Source organism: Antechinus flavipes, chromosome 2 (genome assembly GCF_016432865.1).
Source record: "Antechinus flavipes isolate AdamAnt ecotype Samford, QLD, Australia chromosome 2, AdamAnt_v2, whole genome shotgun sequence".
In the NCBI taxonomy this organism is placed as follows: domain Eukaryota; kingdom Metazoa; phylum Chordata; class Mammalia; order Dasyuromorphia; family Dasyuridae; genus Antechinus; species Antechinus flavipes.
Genome location: NC_067399.1, coordinates 320864463 through 320891237, shown reverse-complemented (window position 1 = coordinate 320891237; position 26775 = coordinate 320864463). Strand labels below are relative to the sequence as shown.

The 26775-nt window shown below is 38.0% G+C and overlaps 1 protein-coding gene across 2 annotated transcripts; it reads left to right on the top strand.

Annotated features, from left to right (window-relative positions):
* The first annotated feature begins 883 nt into the window (after positions 1-883).
* Positions 884-26445, top strand: DCAF4 (DDB1 and CUL4 associated factor 4). Of its 2 annotated transcripts, XM_051977672.1 has the most exons (14): positions 884-1204; positions 5770-5875; positions 8387-8484; positions 9354-9511; positions 10064-10146; positions 13347-13449; positions 15381-15524; positions 16902-16951; positions 20124-20203; positions 21713-21811; positions 21935-22032; positions 22976-23152; positions 23873-23987; positions 25440-26445. In XM_051977672.1, exons 2-14 carry the CDS (start codon positions 5775-5777, stop codon positions 25631-25633), a joined length of 1500 nt encoding a protein of 499 aa, XP_051833632.1. In that variant the 5' UTR covers positions 884-1204; positions 5770-5774; the 3' UTR covers positions 25634-26445. The 2 variants fall into 2 exon arrangements, with proteins under 2 accessions (XP_051833632.1, XP_051833631.1); XM_051977671.1 differs by lacking the exons at positions 884-1204; positions 5770-5875; positions 8387-8484 and having other exon boundaries at positions 9360-9511; positions 21716-21811.
* Positions 26446-26775: the final 330 nt, after the last annotated feature.

Genomic DNA, 26775 nt, shown 5'->3' with positions numbered 1-26775 from the left:
CTCCTTTTATTCCGTGCTTGAGTTTAAAGCTTTTTTTAAAATGTCGTTGAAAATAAACCATTTCATGGAGTAGTCCATGCCCCCGATACACCAAGTGTTCTTAAAATCAAGGGGTAGGTCATAGTCAGTCTCTCCTGCCCAGTTTCTAGTCACCTTTTTATCTACCAATAAGTAAGGGGGAAGCAAAAGGAAGCGCCATTTTCTTTTTTGCCATGACTGTCAGGAATCGTGTGGCTCAATGAAAAGCTCCACCTTTTTCATTAATTCACCCCAAGAGCTACTCCTTGTAGCTTTATTTTTTTAATCATACAACCCTGGAGTTGTATCATATAATCTTTAATTAAGTCTAAGGGACCTAAGGAACGTAGTGCAAACTCTTATTAAAGATGAAGACGCTACAAGACAGAGTCAGCGCCTGGACCCAAGAGCCCCTGGTTCCCAAGACACGCGACTGTTGCCAGTTTAAATAGTCCATTAACTGATGTAGCTGCTTCAAATCCTTTTGGAAAATAGACGTGACAGAAAACATAAATTATAATTGCAAATCCAATATAAAGGGTAAAAAACAGAAGAAAGAAGGACAGGTTCCGACCTCCTGGAGTACAGCAGGCCATAGGGATGAACACTGGAGAACTTGAGATCCGGCACCTAAGTCCTGCTTCTTTGTCACGTGACAGTATCTCTCCTCCTACTCCTTTTTCCTCCACCCCTCCTGCGTGCCTCGGCCCACCCTCCTCCTCTCAGCCGACGCGGATAACTTTGACTGACAACAGCGAAAACCAATGATAAGTAAGAGTTGCCCTGTGCACGGCTAGACCTCGGGAAAGGGCGGGTTGTAAGTAGGGGATTGGCTGACGTCTCCTTCCCCCAGCTCCACCCCTTTCCCGTCAGCTTCCCCACCCGAGCTTAGATTCTGGGGATTTGCGGGAAGTGGTGCGTCTGAAACCCAGGTGGGTTTCCTGGAGCCAGTAATCCTAGTTCCCCTCTCCTGCTCCCGTTTTCTCGGGACTAACAGCTGCTTTCACCCCTCACAGGGCCTGGGACTGAAGGAGAAGGAAGGGAGGGTCCGTTGGGGAAAGGGGAGGGAAGAACATAAAGTCCAGTCTTGGGGAGGAGGGGGTAGAGCACGTGGGAGAGATTCCCGCGTGGGACTGGCGGGAGCGAGCACGTGGAAGGGGAGCCCACGTCGGGAGTGGTGAAGCAGGTAAGACGGCGGTCCCTCTTCCCCTTCCCCCCTCCCACCCGAGCGTGGGTAAGGCGTTGGTAAAGTTTGGGAGGCGCTCCGCGCCATGGACCCAAACTTTTTGTTTTGTCTTGTGTTTCCCAAGCCGAGTTGCTTCCGGGAGAGCAAGCAAGCCTCCACCCTCCCCACCCCCGCCCCGCCCGGCTATCGAAAACCGGAACAGCCTGGACCTAGAGCGGGACTGTCAGCCCGAGGACCTAAGTGGAGACAACCGGGCAGAGTCGAAAAATTCCACATTAACGCTTATTATTTGGGAGACTTAAGAAATAGAATCAGAAAAACCACCCCACACAAACCAGGGGAAACAGACGGCTCAATTAACTGCAGGGAAAAGTAAAAAAAAAAAAAAAAAAACACACCCGGGCCAAGTTCAAGTTCAAAACCAACCCCCGGTGAAGTTTGTCTGCAGGACCTGCTTTGGCCGAGCTCGATTGGGACGCTTCTTGGCCCCAGGCTTCAGCCACCCCGAGATCACATTGCTGACCCACCTTCTCCCCCGAATCTTATTTACTATTTCCATAGTATTTGAAGCCCCTTTTCAGCTGGATGACAAAGGGACTTTGCCATTGGGCTGACAAATGACGGATTTATGGATATTTCTTTTATGTTTGCCTAGCACTGGAGCTTGTGTGTAATGACACCTAATAAATATTGGATGAATTGCTTTTCCAAGTTCATTCAGCAAATATCTAAGTTTTAAAAGCTGCTTCTGCAGCTTGAGCCAAAAAATAATTCTAAACCAGATTTTTTTTTTAAATTCTTGAGTTGTTTTTGGTTTTGTTTTTTACCATGTGAGAGTATTAAAGGACATGATACATAGGAAGTGTTTGACTTTAGAAAATCTTGTTTGGATCACTTAACTGGGTATTCTTTAGGGACAGTTAAATGGATCTAGTTCAAATGCAGCCTCGAGATGTTAGCTGTATGACCCTGGTCAAATCACTTAACTGCCATCACCTTTAGTTTCCTCTATTATAAACAAAAGTAAAACGGGGATGTGTACTGGACTTACCCTCCTGGACTGTTGTGAGGATCAAATAAAATAATATTTGTAAACACTTCACCCTTAACACTCAAGGTCAAGTTATTTTACCTTTGGTATTTGTGTAAAAGGGGGATCGACTATGTAATAGCTACTTCTTAAGAGCTTTGGTAAATGTTAAGGTCCTACATAAATCTTCGGCTTTGGAATACATTTGTATTTTCTCAGGGTCGTCATATAAATGAATTTGAGTGATTTGCCATTTCCTCCTGGATATTTTACAGATGAGGAAATTGAGGCAAATAGGAATAAATGATTTGCCTAAGAATCCAATGCAAATGTCTATCAAAGGAGAGAATGTAGGGATAGTGCATTGTAGAGTTCTGTGTTATAAATCATTTAGAATACCAAAGCCTTTCAAAATTCTAAGGTTTTCATCCTTCCTGCATCTTTAGGCAAAGGGCATATGACAAACTGTAACTTCTAAGAACCGAAATGTGGTTAATGCACATAAGTATAATTAACTGCATTTGAGAGAGTCCTTAAAATCAAACCTCCTGAGACCACACACAACTAGCAAGTGTTGGAGGCTGTATTTAAACACATCTTGGCCAAGTTCAGCAATGTATTAATTGACTTCTTGCTTCCTCTAAAAATAACAATTCACATTTATATAACATTTCCTGTAGGCTGCATCATTTGAACCTCAGGAACAACTCTGAGGTTTCAATTCATTTTACAGATGAAGAAATTGAGCTTCAGATTTAAGTGTCTTGGCCAGGATAACACAACTAATAAGATTCTCCAAGTGGAATTCAAACTCAGGTCTTCCTGGTTTAGAATCAAAATAATTAGTAAACATTAAGTACCTATTGTTACAAAGGGAGTTACAAAGCCATAAATGAAATCAACCAGTCAGGAAGTTGTTAAATGTGGCGAGCTGAGCATTGGAGGAAAGAGTCAAAGGTGAGGAAAGTGTTTCCTGGACCCGAAGTATAGCCTATATAGAAGCACAGGACAGGAGAGGGAAAGCACAGGAGAGGAGAGGTTCCTCCCAGGAGATAAGAGACCAGCACTCTCCACTATTCCATTGCTACTTTACCTTGCTGCATTCTTCTGAACAAAGTGGTGATATGGTAGAAGTCCCTTACATAGTAAACTAGAACTTTATAGCAGTATCTCAATTCATACAATATAAATAAAATTTGCTGGAATTATGTGTAAATGGAATCATTGAGCAACAGGAAAGCTGTCTCTATAAAAGTCTAATGTTAATTTTTTTATAAATCAGTTACCCATGTGCAACTTCAAAAAAAGAGTTTAGCATAATACCTGCCTAGTAGAAGGCAGAGTATAAATGTTTATTCTTTTTTTATATAAGATTATAAAGTAAGTTACATAGATAGTTTCTTCTGCACTGCTACAGCTAATTAATGGATATGTTGAGATTAGGAAATGGGGGGCCCAAAAGTTTGGGGTCCCAGACTGGTGTTCCAAGGTATCCCAAAAGAATTTGCAGGCTTGAACTCATCTCCCTAGCCAAGGGGCAAAGCTTTATTGCAATAGTAACGCCATTACAAAGCAGCCTGGAATTCTAAGGGAATCCAGCAGAAAAACAGAATCAAGGAGATACATTTATCCAGCTTTCAATCACAGATATGCTACTTCTATAGCTCATAGGTAGGAAGGAGTGGTCTCTGAAAGGAGTGGTTCTCCGTTGACCATATTATTTATTACAAGATTACCAGTCAGGAATGAATTGAGGACTGGTCTCTGGAATCAGGAAGATTGGGCATGGGAGTTTCCTGAGGCCAGAAGCTATCTATGAAGTGATCACAATCAGATAGATTGGGCATAGGAGTTTCCAAAGCCAAAAGATTTAAGACTACTGATTTATTATTAACCAGAAGGCCCCCCCCCAAGCTTAGGGAACCCCCAAAACCACTGCTATATTTCCCTAGATGCTATACCATATCAGATATGTATATCTGTTGTGCCACAGTTCCCTTTTAATGTCCTGACCCAGTTTCCCTAATTGTCCTATTCAGTTACTCTGCCTTAGGTTATAACTATTCCCTCTTAATATTAGGATAAAGGTCTTATATCTTATATTTTAGACTATAATCATTCCCTCTTAATGTTTGATGGGATAAAGGTCTTTATCCATTTTAGACTTCATTAGAATATCAGGAGCCTCTCCAGTACCACTTATTATGTCATCCTAGGTGCCTCCCCCCATTAGTTCATCCCCATCCAGGCACCTCCCCCATTATGTCATTGTTCTTGTAACCCTATAAAAGAATCTTGTATCTGACATTCACTGTTGGATTCTTTGAGATTATAGTCTCATTCAGCCCTGGGACCAAACCATGGATCCATTTGGTACCAGAAAATCTCTCCCTTTTAAATAAATTATTAAATTGTTCTCTAATCTCTATCTTGCTCAGTTTCTCCGGCATTACATAGCTTGTTCTTTGGCAGGGACAATGGGAAAGAAAACTTGTCATTTCCAAAAAGATTTTTTTGTTAAGACTAAATAAAATTAAAGTTGCACAAATATAATAGAACAGGCAGCTAGAAGATGCAGTGGGAAGAGCACCAGGTCTGGAGTCAGGAAGACTTATCTTCTTGAGTTCAAATCTGGCCTCAAGCATTCACTAGCTGTAAGACTCTGGCCAAGTCACTTACCCCTCTTACTTAAGTTTCCTCATCTGTAAAATGAGCTGGAGAAGGAAATGGCAAACCACTCCAGTATCTTTGCCAGGAAAACCTCAAAGGAAGTCACAAAGAATTAGCATAACTAAAATGTCTTAACACAGCAGACTTAGGAATAATAGACTATTATTCTCGAATGCTGCCATTTAGTATTTGTTTAATTTTAGGCAAATCACTTAAACTTTCTAAGCCTCAGTTTCCTTATCTCTAATGTCCTTTCCAGTATTAAATTCATGATCTGTTGTAAAAAGAATGTGAAGAAGGCCCCAGTGAATTTATGGAGAACGTAGATAAGAATTATATGAAATAAGCTGACCCAGGTGGATTTTGATGTGCATCATTAAAGAGAATATTCACAGCAGTAAGATCACAAACCCATTGAAATATTAGACAAGCACTTAAATGCCAGTTCTTACATGAAAAACAATCTACTTTTAAAATAATAATAATAGTTTGTGTTTATATAGTGCTTTAAGAAGTGCCTTACATATGTTAATTCACAGGGACTGGTTGATTTGTATGTTATATTGACCTTTTATAATTATTCCCACTGTTCTGCCTCCCTTTTGTAATTACACTAATCAGTTCCTTTAACCAGGCAATGGGTGAAGAAAAGGTTTGAGAGTATGATTTCAGTTGTTCATGTTATGCTTATACCCTTATGGATAATTAACAGTTAATCATTTTTCTTATAACAAGGTTTCCAGTTCTTGATGAAATATTGGAGTAAGTTAGAGATCAGGGATCCAACAATTATGGGGGTGGAGGAAGATGACAGTTTGAACATATACATGATGCCAAATACTCAAAGTGTGTTTCTTTCTTCCAGCAGAAATGAAGAAGAGAGGTTCATACAGCAGGGAGAAATACGGGAGAAACAGTTACCGGCAGAGCAGCGCCTGTCGATGGAACAGAAGGCGTAGTTCTAACGAAAGGCAGGTGTAATGATAAGAGCCAGCCTTTGTTCTAGGTCTCTTTTTATTACCTATGTTTAAGGGTGTGCTGGGCTCCTCATTTTTGATTGGAATATTATTTTTTAGGGTTTAGCTATTGTTTACACGAAATAAAGGTGACATCAAGCTGCTTTCAGAAAACTTTTTTCTAATTAGAAGTATTTGTTATTTTACAGCCAGAGGTACAATCCTCCAGGGAACCTAATTTCATCTATTCAACAAAGATCTGGGGAAGACTACAAAATCTTTGCCCTTCAGGCATAATTAGCTTAGGGAAAAATGAATACCTATGGAATATAAAAGTAAAATGGCATCACCATATCTAAATACATTTACCTTCTCTATTTCTGCTCATTCTGCAGTGCTCTGTCATAAAGAAATAATGGGGAGGACCTGAAACTGTCCTCTGACTTTGGGGGAGAAGCCATGGGTGAACTTTTGAGAAACTGAGAGGACCACTTCAGGGAATCAAGATAAAGTGTTTTCATTCTGTTATCTTGGTGGGACTAGCTATACTCTGTATTGACTAGTTGCACTCTATTGAGCTGAAAATTAGTCCGGGACCACTCCTACTTAGCTTGAACTTAAGTGGTCTCATTCTACTAGAAATCTAGGCCTGCAGGCAGTAATTTCATTCAGTTGAAATTTGTCTCAGATTTCTTATTAAAGGGCAATTTTAAAACTCATTTCTTTGCAGAGGTCTGAAGTAGCACAGCTGCCTGTCAGGACCCCTGCCTGCTGTGAAGAGACACCCTCTTCTCAGTGTTAACACCTCTGTTTATTTCTCTGCCAGGAATTCTCTGCTAGGACCTTTATCTCTGCCAGGATGGACTTCTCAGTGCCAGTCAAACTTCCCTTTTGCCAGTCAAACTTTTCGGGTTCGTGAATTCTTTCACGTTGAACCTGCGACAACCAGAAGGGGACATACATCCCAACTCTCTGCACTGCAACTAACCGCATCAGAAAGATTGACCACTATACCATAAAATGGAAGGGCTTGTAACTGCTTGAAGTCACCACTTTGCTCAAATACAAAGATGGTCCTGAGTCCTATATGTCAGTAAACATGTTGGTATGTTAGCTGTGAAGCAATGAAGGCAGACTTTTCAACACCTTCTCTGGAAAGATTCCCAAAGAAAACAATCATATCAAAGAAAACAATCACCTTTCCACCCACCAGTTTTTCTTTTCTTGCTGAAACGATATTTAACAATAGAGAAAGTAATAATGAATATTAAGTATCAACCCCACCAAAGCATTTATGCATTGGCTGTTAGTGTAATGATGCAATAGAACCTTCCCAAATCATCCCAAGATGAAATTTTAAAAGCATATCAATGAGTAACATCCGGGTAAAAAAATTAATCAGTATTTAACATAATGTAATGACCTGGGTGTCCTTGGGAGAATGATCTTCCCACACAATATTTTCACTTGGCTACATGAAATTTACGTAAGAATATGGTCATAAATGAATTGCCTTAAGAAAGCCTAATGGACCAGCAGGCATCTTTTTTGCGCTGCAAGAGTCAAGGGTTAGAGTCTGCAAAAGAGAATATTAACCTAGTATTTTCTGCTCATCACAGAACAAGTTGGAAAAATTAAGAACTATATATTTTTCCTGTAGTTTGTACAGATTGCCAGTATATAAAGAAAAAAAATCTTCATTTCCTTGGCTTCATTGGTTCCAAGGGTAGGGCAATTTTTTAATATACCTGATTTTAACCATGATTCTTAAGTAAAGCCTTTTGGTTTATCATCTTCTCATGAACTCATCTGCAAGAAATTTGAACGATCATCTTGCCCTACTGCTTTATTTTAGAAATGAAGAAGCTGGGCCTTAGGAAAGGAGATAAATTGACTTCCTAGAACTAGGACCTACAGTCTAGTGCTCATTTCATTATACTTTTCCCTGTGCCATGCTCCTTTCTTGCTTTAAGGCTCTTTGGATTAAAAGTAGTTTGCAACATAGAAAACAATACATTTTCATCCTGGCTCTGGCCCAAAAATGTTTTCATTCCTGAGCCTCAATTTCCCTGTCTATAAAAGAAAGGCTTGGTAAACCTAGACCAAAGAAGACAGACTAGGATTTGCCTAGTATGGGATTGCTGCTTTTGTGATAAATGAAAACTGCTATGATATTCTTAGTGGTGTGGGTTTCTATGATATTTTAGAGTATTTTGGAACTGGAAAATTTCAAATGACTTCACAAAATGCATTGATCCTTAGAGATAAAAATAAGAATTGCTCTGAAAACATATCTTTTAAAAAGAAAAAAAAAAGTGAACAGAAACATTGCCTAAATAATTTGAAGTGTGTGTAGGGAGAAAAGCCTGCAACTTCAGTTTTCCATGAGAAAATAAGTAAAAATAACCATACATGTAAGTGTGAATATTAATTCACACACACAATGTATTTATATCTTAGATGGAGATATTGGGGCACTGGTTAAGCAAGACCTTCCACCTTAGCCATAGTTGCTTATGTTTACAGATGTGGAGCAGAGAGTTCAAGTAGTCCTCAAAGTTCTGACAGTAGTAATAGAGCCTTTTCGTCAGCTTCTAGTTCAAACTCAAGCTCTTCAGTGCCAGGTAAGGCTGAGTAAAATAACTGTATGTACATATATTGTATTTAACATATACTTTAACATATTTAACATGTATTGATCAACTTGCCATCTGGGGGAGGGGGGAGGGAGAAGGAGGGGAAAAATTGGAATAAAAGGTTTTGCAATTGTCAATGCTGAAAAATTACCCATGCATTTTTCTTGTAAATAAAAAGCTATAATAAAAAAAGAGATCGTTTTCAAAATTTAAAAAAAAAAGGCAGTTGCTGAGTGCCAATTATGACTTCTCCATTGAATCCCTTTCTTCCTGCAAAAAAAAAATTCAAACAGAAATCCCACCTGGTCAACTTTTTTCTGTTCAAGCTACATTTAACTTTTTCAGTTAGAATTATTTGGGAAAGGTTTGCAGCTTTGCTTGGCACCAAAGCAAGAAGTTTGTTCAAGGTACACTTAACTTTTTCACTTAGAATTATTTGGGCCAGGTTTGTAGCTTTGCTTGACATCAAAACAAGAAAGACCTGGGTAGATTTAATCAATTTTTTTCTTTTAAATTATTTTTCTTTTTTCATACTGAAATTGTGTGTGTGTGTGTGTGTGTACCCATGATCTTTATCTGCTTTGTTTTTATAAGCATATATTAAACTTAATGATGTAGTATTAAAATTGCCATTTGTATCTCCTTTGAACTTCATCTTGGGTTTTTTTTTTCCCCAGTATTTAATGCTTTATAGACTTTCAATCTAGTGATCAGTATGCAACTATCTTTTTCCAAGCTACAAAAGATGGACTTAAGCAAGGAGGGAAGGGGGAGTCTAATCATTATTAACTCTTTGCTAGGTCAATTAGTTACTTTTGTTTAAAATTTAATTTTAATTTTATTTCATATGGTTAAAGAACTGCCAGGATTTTACTTTGATCCTGAAAAGAACCGTTATTTTCGACTGCTTCCTGGACATAACAACTGCAATCCCCTCACAAGAGAGATGATCCAGCACAAGGAGAGAGAGAGCAGAAGATTGAAACTTTTAGAGAAAGAAGATATGCAAAAAAAGGTGGGCATTAGCCAGCAGTACAAAATGCAATATTTTATTCTCTTGATGTTTTCCCATGATACATATACATGCATACATGATATATACATTCCAGTTGCTGAAAAATGACTTACCTGAATGCCTTTTCACATAACAATATTCTTTCAGGACAGACTACTGTCACTACTCTGGGAGATGCCTGCAGGGCTTATCTTCTTGAAATTGTTTTAGAGGGGAAAGACAGAAAATTCCCCAGTTGTGTTTTTGTAAAGTTTAAATTATAATCCTGTTATTTGACCTACCAAGTTCAGTGTTATGGGAGAACTCCTCTCTTAGCCCTGCCCCTATATGACTCTTAGGCAAGGGTTTTGACCTTTTCCAGGTCATACTTTCTCGTGCATACAATGAGGAGGTGGTATTGAATATTCTTTAAAGCCTGAATCCTGATAACCTAAGAATTTATTGTAATGAGCTTTCTCATGTTGAGAAATGAATTTCTTAATAAGGACAGAAATAGTCTCCCTTCACCTCTATGCTAAATAAAATTTCATCAAATTCCCTCTTTTTCCTTAGAAAGCAACAAGAATTGGACTGAATCCATTACCCTTGTTGAACAAGAGACAATTGGGTATGCTCTGTTCTACCAGTTATTGCCGGTAAGATAACTCTGAAATGTTTCTTCTGTTTCCTGTAATGGCACAAAGTTTAGATCACATGATCTCTGGAGTTCTTTCCAACTCTGATTCTTTCAATATCATTTCTTTAAAACAAACCTTTCCAAATAATAACATTGTGAGTATCCTTCACAGTATCTTTATATTTAGTTGCATACATCAGTTCCAAGGAAGTTATTTCTTTTCTGAAGAGTAGAGTATTCATGCATGAGAATGAAAGGAGGAGAGAGTGCCGAGAAATTAAACATGAATGAAAGGAGAAATTTTTATTTTGGAAAGCCAATCTATGTGTTACTGTTAAATAATTTATGTACTGATAAAATTAGCAGGTTCTAGAACTTCATTACCAGTTTGCACTATTAAAAAGTTTACCTTTCTAGAAGTGACATACTAAAAACAATGCTCTAGAATGGGGATTATTCTCAGCACCATTTTAGCTTTTGTGCATTTGAGAGTAAGAAAGAACATCTGTTTGAGATAATTTATGAGTGTGTAAATCTCTCCACTTCTGATCCAATTAAACAAATATCAGGTGTCTCAGAAATTTTAATGCAGCTTTGAGCTCTTTAAACTTAAAAACTTTGAGGACACCCTTTCCTTACTAAATAGCATTTTATGCAAAGTACTCCAAGGCACTGGAGAGACAAAGATATGCCCTAATCATATAGATCCTACTCTCAAAAAGTTTATAATCCAATACCTGGGGTGAGGATGTATGTTCAAATTCACATTTTCCCTAATAACATAGTTCTAGATAGAAATTGGAAGGGTAGTGTGCTATGAGATAATCCATTTCTTATTGAAGAAGTGAGAGATATTTTCTTTAACCAAAGTAGGCTGTTTTAAATGCCTTTGCCAGTTATACCACCTGGAATTTTGTGTAAATAAAATTTTGTATACTAAGTACTTTATAACTTTGGGTGGTAATATAAGAAAAAAATTCTCAAGCCCAAACTTAAGAGATCTGCTCTTCCTCATTCAAAAAAAAACAACTTGTAATCCTGGAACCAGTGAACAAGTGAAAAATAGCTGTGGTATGGCAGAAAGAAGACTCAATTGAGAGTTAAAAGAAACTAGTCTAGCCTCTGCCACAAGACTTTACCCTGGGCTCTCTTCTCTTCTCATTCTCGCTTGGTGACTTCATCATAACTATGGGTTCAGTTATAATATCTATGCAGATGGTCTCCTGAGTTCCCAACTTTACCAGTTAAGTAGAGGACATTTCAAACTGAATATTCTTAAGGCATCTCAAACTCACCAGGTCTAAAATAGAACCCATCTTTCTTCCAGACTTTGTGTTCCTACTCCCTGGCTCTCCACCTCAGTGTCATCTGCAGCTCCTCAAATACACCTTTTGTCTCCTCCACTCCCACGTCCAATAGATGCCAAATCTCCTTTCTACTTGACTCACATATAAACAGTCCTAGTTCAGGTCCTCCAGTAGCCTTCTGATTGGTCTCCCTGCCTCAAGCCTCTCTTTCATTCCATTCTCCATGGGGCTGCCAGTGTCTTCCTAAATTGAAGGCCTGACCTTGTCATTTCCCTACTCATTAAATTCCAGTGACTCACTTTTGCTTCTTTGTCATTTTAAAGCCTTCTCTCCTTCTCCCTTGTCCCAGTCTACTTTCCATACTGTCTTACACATTACCTCATGCTGCCAAACTGGCTGTTCTTCTCTGTTCTTTTTTGCACTCATTTCTTTCCTCCCCCCAAATTATTAATTTCTGTCCCTGTTCAGCTGAAGCACAGTTTCCTACAGAAGCTTGTCCACAGGACATTGTATCTATTTGTATAAATGTATATGTGATCTCCAATTAGACTGACTGCTCCAGCTGCCTGACTTCATTTTGCCTTTCTATCACCCAGACCTGGCAATGTTTGTTAGACACAGAGTAGGAGCTTACTAAATGCTTGCTTTTTTCCCCTCACCTCTGTGACCTTCATCAAGTTGCTTCACCATGCTAGATGTTAGCTTCTGAGGTATCTCACAGCTACAAAATGCTCCTTGATCCTTCTGCTTCCCCTCCCCCACCTCTTCACTTACTGAATAACTATTTGTCCATCAAAGCCCACTTTAACCATTTTTTTTTCATTTCACAATGGAAAGGCTACACAGCCTTCCTGCAGTTGCCCCAATCTGCAGTGGCCTTCCTGCTCAGATTCCGTATTACACTGTCTGACCTACAACTGTCTCACTGCTGTAATCAGTTGTATTTGTTTTTATTCCTCTACCAGTAAGCTTTCCATGAGGTTCCAATTAAAGAGGTAAGAGAAGAGACCATTTAGGAACACGAGCTTTTCCTACTCTGACTTCATGATTCAAGTCTCCCAATCATCCAAACAATAAAAGGCTCAGAGATATAGTACAGGGTAATTCTGGTGGTTTAAATTAGTTCTAAGGCAGGTATGTACATCTCTAGACAAAGACACCAATGCCAGAGAACAGAGTAGGAGTTTATATTTGAAGGGGAAAAAGTAGTCAAGGTTTTGCTCATTGTATATTAAAGGCAGTATATTAGGGTTAGGAGTCAGAGCTCTTGAAGATTTTTTTTTTTTTTTTTTTTTTTTTGGACATCCAAATCCCTTTTAATATGTTTGGCTATTTTTTGCCAATTTTAGAAAGTTAAACTTTCTATCTCCCCAGTGCCTAAGTTCAGTGCTTTATAACAGGAAGTTGCCTAAATATCTGTTGAATGAAAAGTTAAGCTGAGGTATTTAAAATCTTACTCTCAAAGCTATTAGTTTTGTTTTGTTTTGTTTTTTATTATAGCTTTTTATTAACAAAGCATATGCATGGGAATTTTTCAACATTGATCCTTGCAAAAATCTCTGTTCCAGCTTTTCCCCTCTTCCTTCCACCCCCTCCTCTAGATGGCAGGTAGTCATATACATATTAAATATGTTAAAGTATATGTTAAATACAATATATGTATACATATTTATATATGTTGCACAAGAAAAGTCGGATTTAGAGAGAAGGTAAAAATAACCTGAGAAGAAAAACAAAAATGCAAACAACAGAAAGAGTGTAAATACTATAACCTTAAAGCTATTCTTGAAGAACAGTATAGAAAGGAACAAATAATAGACCTTTTTTTTCCATGCTTTTTGTCTTTTCCCACATCTTGAATTTTCTTTACTGCTTAAATAACATTGTTAACCTTCCTGTTTACCTTCTACAGACTAGTCCATGAGTTACGTGTAAACTGCATGCAGAGAAAGAAGGTAACAATTCAGAGCCCTGATTCCTCTGTTGTTGGAACTGATCACTTTAAGCTCATAGTGGTAAGTTGGAGATGTTTAAGGATAAGATTACCTATGCCAGGACACTATACAGGTCAACCTTTATTTGTTTATTTGTTTTTTTTTTTTTTTTTTTTTTTGGGGGGGGGGGAGACAGGGCTGGGTAGCAAGGATTTCCAGGGGTGGTTTATGAACTAGACATAATATGTTGGTTTTTAACTTGGGCTTCAAACTACCACAGAAGTGAGTGGCTTTTTATTTTTATTTTTTTATTATTGTTGTTACTATTGTTATTACTGTTATTATTTTAAGCACCTGCGGGTGCTATATCTGGCAGGGCAGAGTGTATTGTGATCATAAATCCAACTATCCCTTCTGCTCCATCAGTTTGCCTTAGGGTCTTTGCATGGCTAAAGACCAGCCAAGCATAATTCATTCTCTTTCCTTTGAGATGTTATGTCCCTCAAATGGATTGTGGATTATATGCCTGTTCCAAAATAGAGGTTGCCAAATTTGGAGCTTATGTGCATCAGGAATCAAGAGATTTTAGGAAACGTAACTTGCATGATCTGTGTATACAAAGTTGTTCATAATTTTAAATATACCCCCATTTCATTTGTCTTGTAGAAAGAACCCTTCTCTTATGATTTAAAGACCATTACCTGTACTATCCCATCTCCACAATATACATCCACTCCTAGAAAGAATGTAGCAGCCTTTTGTTTCTAGGTAGCTCTAGAGACTTCTGAAAGAACTGAAAGGAGGGTAAAAAGTGCTTATTTAAAAGAACTGTTCTTGATTATGACAAGCTACAAACACTTGGGAAGTAGAGTTATCCAAACCCAAGTCATCCCTCTCCTTCCTTTTTGATAAAGGGTAGCTATGAAAAGAAGAAAAAGACAGCCCCAGAGAGGATGGGGCTTGTTTGATTAAGGAGAAGTCTTGTAGTAGGAGGGATGGAGTTGAGTACAAAATAACCTAATGGAATCAATGCCTGTTCCTCCACAGGTACTTAATAAAATGGAGGATTTTATAACTTTATTGGAGGTAATGCGTCTGGGGAAGCTGGCATTAGGACAAGACTAAAGCTTTCAAAAAACTGTTATTGTCATGTCATTATTGGGGAGTGGGGGAAGAAAGGGGAGGAGAAAAGACTGGAATTATTCTCAGTCTTGCCCCTGCATCATCTAAGCTAATAATATGAGATATTCCATTCTGACACTCTTTAATTAAACTATGTCAAGAGTAATAGAGGAAAGATAATCTTTGCTGTTTGGCAGAGTTCTAAGTTGGGGGCAGCTAGATGATGCAGTGAACTGATTACCAGCCCTGCAGTCAGGAGGACCTGAGTTCAAATCTGGCCTCAGACACAATTGCCTCAAAGAAAATAAAGAAAAAACAAAGTTCTAAGTTGAAGTCTTCTTTAGTGACTTTTTGTTATAAATGCTAATAATTATGTGGAATTTATCTTCCTTTAAACTCAGTGACAAATGAGATTTAGATATGGCTATTTGTCACTAGAGATCCCAGTTTTCAGTTGAGATCAGATCCCGGCCACCAGCAATTCTTCTTGAGGCACATGATTTACAGAAACTAAAGTTTTAAAGTTTAAGTTACATGAGTGTCTGTAAATCCAGTTCTGATTCAGATATTGACCTCCGTTTCTCTGGTAGCTTTGCCTCCAATATATGTCCCCTTTGTTTGATGTCCTTACTCTCCATTCTAAGTTGTTGAATTGCTAGATCAGGCACTTGTCAGCATCGCCCCAAAGATAACAGCATGTAGGGTTGTTGAGGAGAGAGGCCAAGAAATTTCTGCTCTTAGGGTTAGCTAACAATATTAAACTTAGCTGATAGAATTTCTGCTGGAAAAATAAAAGGGCAGTGGGCCAGAAAGGAAAGAACTGCTCAGTAATGACCCTCACAGCTTATCCTGACTCCTTCTTCAAAGTAGACTTTGGTTTGCTTTGGTAGGCTGACACTGCCCGGGAGAGGATATTCACAGTTAATGATGTGGAACATGGAGGCTGCAAGTATGGCATCATCAACCTTAGTGGTTTAGGAACCGAGGCTCTCACTGTGGAGATGTATGACAATCTATATTTTACCAATCGCAAGGTAGGTCATTGATGCTCCCATTTCCGGCTGTATTACTTCCTTTCTTCCCTCTAGTAGTTCTATATCTCAGTTGGGATTTAAATGAGTGATTTCTGGCACTTGAAGGGACCAAAGAAAAGTTGGGATGTAAAGATGGTGGGAAAGAACAAGGGAAAGTATAGGATTCATTTGTCTAATTTTTTGTTTCAGGTGATTTTGAGATCCTGAGTAATTGCATTTGGAGAAGCAGCCCCAGCAGCTGGTGGCTTAGGGAAAGAAAATGATTGCTTTCTCACATGAGTGAAAGGCAGTCTTTCCCAAACTAGGTTTAAGAACTACAAAGGGATGAGATGTGAGGAGAGGAGGGAGAGAGAAAGAGTAATTTTATTCAAAGATAACTGAATTGTCCTGAAGTCAGGAGGACCTGAGTTCAAATTTGGTCTCACACACTTAATCTATCCTAGCTGCGTGACCCTGGGCAAGTTGCCTCAGCGAAAAAAAAAGTATCTGAATTGTGGAACCGTAAGGGTAGGGGAAGAAGTGAACTGTTATGTTAGCCTTCCCTTTTCATGGTCTCTTTCTAAGATAGAAATCTGAGCTTGAAACCTTACACTTAGAACTCCCTTAATCCCATCAATATAACTGTGGACTCCCTCCATACATATTCTCCCTTCCCCCACCCCCTTTTTTTCATAGCATCTAGAATAAAGATTAGTAATATTTTGAATTGAAATATGTTGTCCCCATTTTACCTGTCCTGAGAATTTCTTCTCTTTTTTCTTCATTTGTTATTCTAGGGAACTAAGATGGCAGCAATACCATCAGCAAAACCAGATGTTTTAGGCATCTGATAGTGTTTATTTCCCCATCCAAAACTAAAGAATTATATATATATATAGATATAGATATAGACATATCTTAAAAACTACTGTGATCCTTTGCCTCTTTGAAGTATTAAGGGAAAAGTGTCATAGGGAGATAAACTGCTTTACTAATATTTGCTGGGAAGAAGAGATACATAATTTTACTTTCTAAGCCTCATGTCCATCAATCCAGCACTGAGCTCACATGTAAAAAGCAAAAGATTGGATCAATGACCTTATGAATAACTATTGAGATTACTGTATTTTTCTATTTCAACAAACATAAAAACTGCATAGAGCTTGAGAATTCATCTCTGACTGATGAATCTGTCTGTTCTCTGACCTGACCTCTGAATCTCTGATTGGTCATCAAAGAACTTGTTATTAAGGCACATGGAATTTAACTAGCTCAGAGGAAAAAAAACAACCAAAACATATTCCTATTTCTGAGACTGTAGGAAACATACTCTTACCATAAGTTAGATAGCAGTAGTCATAGCTAATTTTTCCTTTTTGATATGTTTTTCCTTACCAGGTAAATTCTGTATGCTGGGCCTCTCTGACTCATCCCGATTCCCATGTTTTGTATCCTTCAGCAAGGTGAAGGAGTTTGGGTAGCAGGTTGCCCTTTCTCAAGAACACAGACATCCCACCTCTTAGGCAAGAAGGGTGCATCTAAATAAAGGCCAGAGCAAGAGAATTCTCATGGAGTATAAAAAAAAGAGCAAGCAAGCTCACTTGAGTTACCATTTCCCAGGAACGTTTTGTGCCCTGAGAGAATGAGCACAAATATCCAAGAAGGAATTTGTTTAGAATTAAAAAGAAAGCTGATACAGGCATCAAAGCCTGCCAAAAAGAAACAGGTAATTAACAATGAAAATGATTAAGGGGGCTAATCGTGGTGAGGAGGATTTATTCTTCACAGAGAGATGCCTTATCACACTCATTCTGCTTCCTTTCACACAGCTCCCTAGAATCTAACATAGTTTCATCCCATTTCCTTTTGTCCCTGCCCCCAGATTTTAGTAAGGTTCAATGCAGCCACCCTCTCTCAGGGTTTGGAGAACAGAACTGTCCCCCCAGTGGATTTCCTTGGGTGATCATTCTCTTCTCCTCACTTGATGTCTGTATGAGTACTTGTGGATGTTGAGAAGGATAATCAAGTCTTGTTCCAGTACAGGTAGGACTGAGGTAACTGCTAAAATACCATTCATGGACAGCTAGATGTTAAAGTGGATAGAGTGCTGGGCCTGTCTATAGGAAGAATTGAATTCAAATCTGGCCTGACTCTTAAAAGCTTTATGACCCTGGGCAAGTCACTTCACCCTGTTTGTTTCAATTTCCTGAGCTGGAAAAGGAAATGGCAAATCCCTCCAGTATCTTTGCCAAGAAAACCCAAAAGGAGGCAAGGACAGTTGACATGACTGAAACAAATGAACAACTGAAAAGCTCAACTCACATTCTCTGTTTTTGTGATACTTGACAGTCTTGTGGCTTTTGGTAGTAGGAAGAGACTATTCATTGTAATGAACACTTCATTTCTATTACTTTTGCATGATTAGCCAAGTGATACCATCTTGTTTATACTAGGGAGCAACATTATTTTGAAGCAACTCATTCTATGTATTTCCTTTCCTAAATGGAGGCCGCAGTGGGAACCTTTGCAGAAGATGTAATAAAGTGCTTAGAATCTTTTTTTAAATGTTGCTTTTTGAGAACAGAAACTAGCATATGTTGTAGATTATATTCTATTAACAAGACTAATACATGTTATAGATTATATTCTGTGGTTTTGTTTTAAAGAACAAGGTCTGATTCATATGTCAAGAGTCACATAATGAGTTATATCTGTTACTCCCTTTATATAGCAGAAGTGTTGCATAAATCAACTGCTGCTTAGATTTACTTTCGATTAGAATTTAGAGAAATCTAATTATAATACCCCTACTTAAACCCCCCCAAAAAAATCTTCAATGTATTTTTTGTGCAAACTCATACTTTATGTAGAGAGGCTTTCTCTAAAGCAAGACCCGTCCTTATACAGCTGTGCTACTCTATTGTGCAGTTTACCTATTCTTATGAAAATTATTTATATAAAAAGGGTGATCTTTGCAGAAGGAAAAAATGAACCCAATCTCTCAGCTATTTAAATGCTTTCTTTTTAATAAAAATTGCCTATGACTTGTATTAGGCTTTAATAGGATCAAAATGCTGTTTTTCTCCTATCTTCTACTGCCTAGCCCATTGATTAGTTTCCCAGTATCCTCTACTGGTAGTACACTTTCGTTTGCTGCAGAATGTCAGCTAAAACCATCATCCTTTGTGTACAGACATGATATTTCTGAGATATCATCCATGTTTGCCCGATGGTTTTGTATTTGAAAATCTGATCTACTACATGCTCTACTTGTGAGTAATTTTAGTTACTATGCTGACATAGATGGAGTAAGATTAAGCCTACAACATGTAGAATCATAAAAATCATGCTCTTAAGTTATGTGTTCTTAAGGGTTTAGTATATAAGCTATATGAAATAATACAAGTAATAAGTAAGAGTTGTCTTCCAACTTCTTACACTCGAAACACAAGAACAAGATTTATATATGATTTACATTATCCAGTTATAATTTATTTAGTTGCTTATTAAGATTTGTCTTGGTCTCTTGAAACAAGTATCTAATAGGTTTTGACCTCATAAAACTTATTATTTAAAACAGTGTGGCATATAACATATTCAGATGTTATTGCTATTGCTTGGTCCATATTCATCATTTTAAAAGATCTTGCCTTAAATTTTTTTTTAATTGATAATATTGTATATTAATCTTAAAGCATATAACTGTATAGAGGTCAAATATATATAGATATATGGGAGTTACCAGGCTATTATCAACTTTCATCCAAGGGAAACAGTTACATAATTTAAATAGGTGAAAATTTCTCAGTCTGTCACCACTTGGTAGCACAGATTTAATTATTCAAATATATATTCCTAAAGCCCAAAAGAAATCAAGGTAGAATTACCAGCCTATATAAGACATTCAATTTTCTTTTGTCTTTGGATCTTAAAAATCTTTTGGTTAGTGGGTTTAGATAAAGTTGGTTGACAGTGAACAACCACAGTTTCAGAAGATTCATGATATAACAGACTTCCTTCCTCATGGTAGAGATATATTGAGTCATAGTTCTGTTTTGGACATGACCAATGTGGAAAGTGTTTTGCTAGACCACATGTCTTTGCATTTTCTTTTTTCTTTCTCTATCAGATCAAGGATAGGTGAATATAAGAGAATGCAGATCTTTACTCCGGGAGAAAAAATTAATTTTTAAAAAGAGTGGTGGGTACAGTTGTTTTTGTCAGTTCAGTTGTATCTAACTCGGTAACACCATTTGGGGTTTTCTTGGCAAAGATTTTTCTTCAGCTCATTTTACAGACGAGGAAACAAGCAAAGAAGGGGCAGTGACGTACCCAAAATCACATAGCTAAGAAGTGTCTGAGGCTAGATTTGAACTCAGGATGATGGGTCTTACTGACTCCAGGCCTGGTACTCTGAGTACTGCACCACCTGTGTACCTTTGTTTTTGTCTATTAAGCAGGAAAAGGGACAGAATATGTTTTTGATCGCTCAGTTATAGATGGCTTATGAAAAGTTTGTAAGTCTAGAGGTTTCATGGTTCTGTTTACAAGAATACATTCATCCCCCTTCTTTCCCAGAAGAGATTCCTTCTTCCTGTTATCCTTAATGTTATTCTTCAGACTCTGTCTCATGGGCATTGCAGAGACTCCAGGTTGTGCCAGTTTGCTTCCTGCCTCCTTGTTCAGCAACACCAGGCCAGGTACAATGCTCATTTGATTTGAGTGGGTACACATGTTTAGTAGGGCTAGAAGAAAAATAGACAAAATAGAGAATTATAGGATTAGGGTTCTAGTCCAGCCCTCCTTGTTTTACAGATGAACAAATTGAGGCCCAAAGATTGAGGGAGTTGCTCAAGCTCACAAAGATATGGAGCAGTGGAGCCAAGATTTACACCCAAGTCCTTTGGCTCTGCATCATTGCTTTTCACTGAATCATGTTGTCTCACAGGAAATCTAGAGTCTAATTCCCAGGGTGCAGTGCAGTAGTCCTGTGCCTTTGATGTCTCTCAGCCTTCATTTCTGTCTTATCTTACATTATAGCAAGCACTCAGGAAACATTTATGGAATTGAATTGCCCCTCCTCATCTGTAAAAATAAAAGGTTAAACCAATTAATCTGTGAAGTCCTTTCTTATGCTTTAAGAAATACTCAAGTTTGGACTCTTTTTTTATCCTTTGATAAGTAGGCCTATTCACACATCTTTGTTTCATAGAAGTGGACATCAACAAAGTATCTCTACTTTTTCCTTTAGATCTACCCCAAGTTTGGATTTAGGAAAGGTTTGTCAAAACCCTGGGCCTAAATAAGCTCAATTTATTGTTGGGAATCAAATACAGACTTTTTGTGATCTGGAGAGCAAAGTTGATAATGTGATGTTTGTTTCCAGATAAATTACCACTAAAGTGGGGATTCACCTAAACTGATCCCAAAACTAGGCCTAATGGATTTAAAAGTTTTTAGTAAATTCTCTCCTCCTAATCTTATTAGTAGAAAAGGTGATCTGAGTAGCCTGTACAAGAAAGCATTGGCTGCCTTTCTGAAAGCACTTAAGTCTGAAGTCACTTCTGCCTCCTCCTAGAAAGTCATCAGGGTAAACTGTTAGGGGGAGCAAGGTAGCCCAGTAATGGATAGAACATCAAGCCTAGAATCAGGAAGGCCTGAGTTCTAAACTGGCACTTACTAACTGTATGACCCAGGGCATATCACTTAACCTATTTGCTTCAGTTTCCTCATCTGTAAAATGGAGACAATAGCACTTAACTTCCCAGAGCTGTTGGAGAATAAATGAAATTAGCTATTAGCATTTACCAAGTGCTCCATAAATGTTAACTCTTGTTTTTGTTTTGTTTTTCCAATTATAGCTAAAGAAACTGTAGATAAGCCTTCCAACTCCCTTTTAAGACTGTGCATTCAGAAAAATGGGCATGAACTTCACCCATAGATGACTATATTTGCAGCTTTTCTGAGACCTAGATGCAGAAAGGTTCTATTTCTAGTCACAAGAAAACATGGCACAGCATAGTTTATGGATAGTAGTTGCTAATCTCTAAAGTGTCCTGGATGTGTGGAAAAGAGGACAACATATAATATAGGCACTACAGTGGAAATAAAGAATTCTAACATGTTGTTTCATGTCCACCTACCTAAAAAGACTCACAAATTATTTTCTTTTTCCTTTTTTTTTTTTTTTTTAAACTTTCTAAACTCAGCAGGAGACCAGCCTGGCATGCTTTGTAGTTTTAAGATCTCTACTGCCTGGTCTTGTGCATGGTGCCTGAATCCCCAGGCTAATAGTTGCTTCAGTACAGGTGAGCTCTGACCTGTTCCTTATAACCTACAAGAAGGGTGTGATTTAGTAGATGCCTGAATCTCTCCCCATCCTCACCTTTCACCTGCATGGACTTGGTGGATCACTTGTGTGTGTTCTTTAGGCTTGTCCAGAAGGGTCCTTGTAACCAATGCAGTCACTGGTCATCGGCAGACATTTGGGACCAACAGTGATGTTCTGGCACAACAGTTTGCCACCCAGGTTGGTTGAGATTGAAAAATTCTAATCAAGTGTAGATTGAAGCATATTTTTTCTTTTACTTTTTATTATTATTAGTAGTAGTAGTAGTAGTAGTAATAGTGGCTTTTGATTTTCTTTCTCATTGGATGGGGTGAAGGAGGGTAAGAGAGAATTGAGAACTGATAATTTAAAGAAAAGATAAGGTCTAAAAAAGAGATTCAGATGGTTGTCAGCTAAAACCCAGGAAAGATGATCATGGTCATGCCCTCTACCACTACTCCCCATTTTATAGGGACTTCTAAAATAATTCAAACATTAGTAGATCAATTTTGCAAAAGATGTCCAAATGTAATCTAATCTGCCTCAGTGGTGGTATAACATCAGTTGGCTAAGTGTGGCTTTCAGTGAATTCTTGTTTTTAATTAGACCAAGCTAGATACATAGATTATCTAGTAACACAAATAATTGAGAAAATTTGTAAGTAAATGACATTCATAAACCACTTAAGTTTATACATTTTTAAGATTAGAAGTCATTATTCATGGTTTTGACTTATTTTTGACCTCTGTCTACAAATGGTGTAATGGAAAGACTTCTGAGATTCATCTATGCTACTTTGAGAGGAAGAAGGGAATAGAGTATATGGGACCAGATCTAGTTTGGGAAATTTGTTCTTTTCCTCCTTTGATTGCCAGTATATTACATGAATGTAAAGACTTCTGGCTTTCTTTGAAGTGACTTCTAGTCTCAACCAATGCCCCTCATTTTGGGAGCCTAATTGGTCAACGCAAAAATTCTGTATGTGTGTATGTGCATGTGTGCACAAATATGCAGGGGCACACACAGCCCCTACCTTTCACCCTGAATTTCTGAATATCAAAGCATGAAGATTGGATGGTGGGGGTTCATTGACTAGCTGTCAGTGTGATGGCTCAACATAGACATACCTTCCCTCTCTGCGTAGACCCCTCTACTGTTCAATGGCTGCCGCTCTGGAGAGGTCTTTGCCATTGATCTGCGTCAACGAAGTCGTAAAGGCCAGGGCTGGAAAGCTGCCCGCTTATTCCATGATTCAGCTGTGACATCTGTACGGGTTCTACGAGATGAGCAGTGCCTCATGGCAGCAGATATGTCTGGGAAGGTACAGAAGCAAGCTGACTTTTCTCAAATTTATGCTGGATGATTTTTAAATCTTGAGAGATCCGACATAGAGGGGCTTTACCAGAAATGCCCTGCTCCAAAGACAACAGTTGATAATGGCTGGCATTCATATATTTTGCAAAGCACTTTCTTACTGCCACCTTGTGAAATGGATTGCACATATTATCCCCATTTTACTGTTGAGGCATATGAAGCCAAAGTTCAGTGACTTCCCCAGGGTCACACAGTTTTATACTTAAGAACCAGAATGGAACCTAGTCAGACCCCAGGTACAGTGGATAGCTACCTTATTGCCATCTTTGGACTTGGTACAGATTGCTTGTGAAGGAAAAAGAAGGAGATCCATTAGAAAGCTCTCAATTTAGTGGATTTCTTAGGAAGTGAGAGAGATTCAGTAAGCTGAGCTTTGGGAACTATCTTTGCTCCTCCACCCCAGGCAGAGATGAACATGACTATGTTTCCTAGGGCTTAAAAGAGAATGATGGGAGAAGAGCGGGAAGGGTCCTAGAGATGGGAGAATGGGAATTAGCAGGCCCTGAGTACTTTGACACTGACTGTGCCTTGCCCAGCAGGAATGTGGCTTTTTGTTTACTCTCAAGAATCAATAGTCTGATTCTAGCTTCTAGTTCTTTGTTTCACTAATATTCCTGGTAAGGTGGGCAGTTCCTTATAACTTTCCTCTTATGACCTTAACTCATAGATCAAGCTATGGGACCTGAGGGCAAATAAGTGTGTGAAACATTATGAAGGTCATAATAATGAATATGCCTACCTGCCGCTGCATATACACGAGGAAGAAGGACTTCTGATAGCAGGTATGTGGGAAAGACACATTTCTGTATAGGGAGTCAATTAAAAATAGACTTAAATAGAATTAAAAGTGTTTAAATGGAGTTTTTGACATGAGATTCCATTGTATTGTTATTATTTCTCATATAGTCTCCACTGGTTGTACACAACATGTCATTGATGAGCCAAGGGCCATTCATTGGTTGGGGTACATAAACTTGACCAAAACAAACTGGAGGAAAAGTAGTGATGGGCATTATTACATTTTTAGTAATGAAGAAAAGAATTGAAAGTTAGTGAAGATTTGGGGCAAACATAATTGTGCAAAATAGATAGCAGCATGGAATGGGTAAAAACAAGACTAAAGATGGCAGACTTGGATTTGATATCTGCTTAATTCAAGAATATCATCCATATCAGATACTTTACTGTGGGATTCACTACCTTCCTCATCCCACCCAAATACTACTTACTCCTTGTATACATGGCTACCAAAAGATATTTTGAAAAGTTTAATAATTTATTGTATTCTGTATTCTCTTTTTAATATGATTTTCATGTGTCCATGTATACAAAAAAAAATTTGGGGCTGTAACTATTGTGATACAGTAAACTAGTACCATGTTTATCTTTCAAATGTATTTCCTCCGAACACTTCCAAATAGTGATTTTAACATGTCCTGTTTTTCTATACTTGCCTAATATATAACACATGCCTCAAGAACTGAGAGTCCTGGAGACAAACAAATTAAACCTTTGTGTGGGACAAGGCTTCAGGGAGAATTAACTAGTTTGTTTTCCACTGCTGCATGTTTATCTCTTAATTACATATTCAAAATTTTCCATTTTGTTTGTTCATTTTCTTAAGTTCAAGAAATGAAACCGATCTAGTCTTCAAATCTTTTTTCCCCCTGAGGCATTTGGGGTCAAGTGACTTGCCTACGGTCACACAGCCAGCAAGTGTTAAATGTCTGAGGTCAGATTTGAACTCAGGTGCCCCTGACTTCAGGGCTGGTGCTCTATCTAAGTTGCTATCTAGCTGCCTCTACTATTCAAATCTTGAAGAATTGTAAAGAGGACAAAGGAGGAAAGACCAGGGAGTTACTGATGTAAACTCCTTTCCACTCATATGCTGATTCTCTACCTTCTCTCACCTGAGATTACTAAAGCTCTTGGTTCAGAAGAAAGATAGCAGGTCTAAGCAACTCAGAAAAGGCTAATGGTCTTTATTAGCTTCCCAAACTTCTCAAAGTTTCCTGAACTGCAGGATGTCCCAGAGACATGTATGTTATCACTCTGATTACCTCACAATATACTTATGTTAGGATATTGTTTAGAAATCATTATAATGTTTTTGTATTATTTACCGAGGTTACTTACACTTTTTCACATGTACATGCTAGTTCTAAAAAATCGTAAAGTAAGTATACTTGCTCAGCATCTCATCATTAACCAATGCTGTTTTTTTTCTTTTTAAGTGGGACAGGACTGCTATACAAGGATATGGAGTCTTTGTGATACGCATCTGCTCAGAACCATCCCTTCCCCATACCCATGTTCCAAGGAAGACATCCCCAGTGTGGTTTTCTCTTCCCATCTTGGGGGCCTCCGTGGAGTACCAGGATTGCTCTTAGCTGTTCGACAGGATCTCTACTGTTTTTCCTATAATTGAGATCACACAAGACCAGAAAAAGAAGCCCAATAGATACCAAATTGACAGAATGGAGATCTAACCAAGTATATTAAATACAGACTCACTACTAGGTGTGATGGTATTGATGTTATCGCCATCTTTGCTAGGATATTTTCAATGAGTTTTTTCAACCTATTTTTTTCTTCTTAGCTTCTTGGGTTCAGGGTTATAAGTCTTGCATTATGTGGGAAAGCTGCAGGTATATTATCTAATTCCTCATTGGGCTCGAGGAGTGTGCAAATCCTTTTCATAAAAGGTGCCCATTTCCCTTCTCTTGGAAGATTTTTTTTTTTTTTTTAAGTTCAAGACTTTCCACACACTGAAAGGATTGAGAGAGTTGGGTTTGACTGAAAATCTTTGCTTAAACCAAATGAATGAATTAGAAGTTAATCTGTGTCTGGGTCCCAAGTTATGTGCACTTGTTTTTTCAAGACAACCACTGTGATATTTCTACAGACACTTTTAACTAAACAAGACTTGAAGAGAGTCAAAGACAGTTCTCTCATAGTCTCTAAAGATTAGGATATGGCATGATGGAATGGATAGTAGTTTAGCCTTCTTGATTATACGGCAAATAAGTCTCTGGGATATTTGTTCTGGTATCTTTCACAAGCATTGAAAATTTTTTTAATTATGATGACTGACTTGAAAGTTTTCTTCCTTTGTTAATTGAGCAATAAGTATAGTGACATGTAACTATTTACATGGTTAAAATAGATGGAAGTATTTTTAAGACAGCAACTTTCACAAATCTTTTGCTAGATGAAATAAAAATATATATTTTACCATTATGTAGTATGATGTCTTTTGTTGCTTAAATGCTTAAACAGACTAGACTGACATCAACCTGATTAAAATATTGAGTGCTGATATCACTAAAATTTAATGATCATAAAGACAAATTTAATAGAGACCTGTATGATATATTTGCTCTACATGACTATTACTATTAGCCAATAATAACTTTCTAGTTCAGGGAAGAAGTAAGAATCAGGGTTTAATGGTGCCTGATATAGGGTAGGAAGCCACGATTTTGCTAGGCTTGAATCCAGATAAGTAAGCTTAACTCAGTCTTCCTTTCCTAACAATCCTTTTCACTCCCACATTACCACTCTAGCCCC

Excerpts from the sequence above, each read along its gene's own strand:
- DCAF4 (XM_051977672.1), top strand. The coding sequence starts at position 5,775 with ATGAAGAAGAGAGGTTCATACAGCAGGGAGAAATACGGGAGAAACAGT. Across the intron at positions 13,450-15,380 it reads ATCACTTTAAGCTCATAGTG|GCTGACACTGCCCGGGAGAG; the intron begins GTAAGTTGGAGA and ends TTGCTTTGGTAG. Across the intron at positions 15,525-16,901 it reads TATATTTTACCAATCGCAAG|GTAAATTCTGTATGCTGGGC; the intron begins GTAGGTCATTGA and ends TTTCCTTACCAG.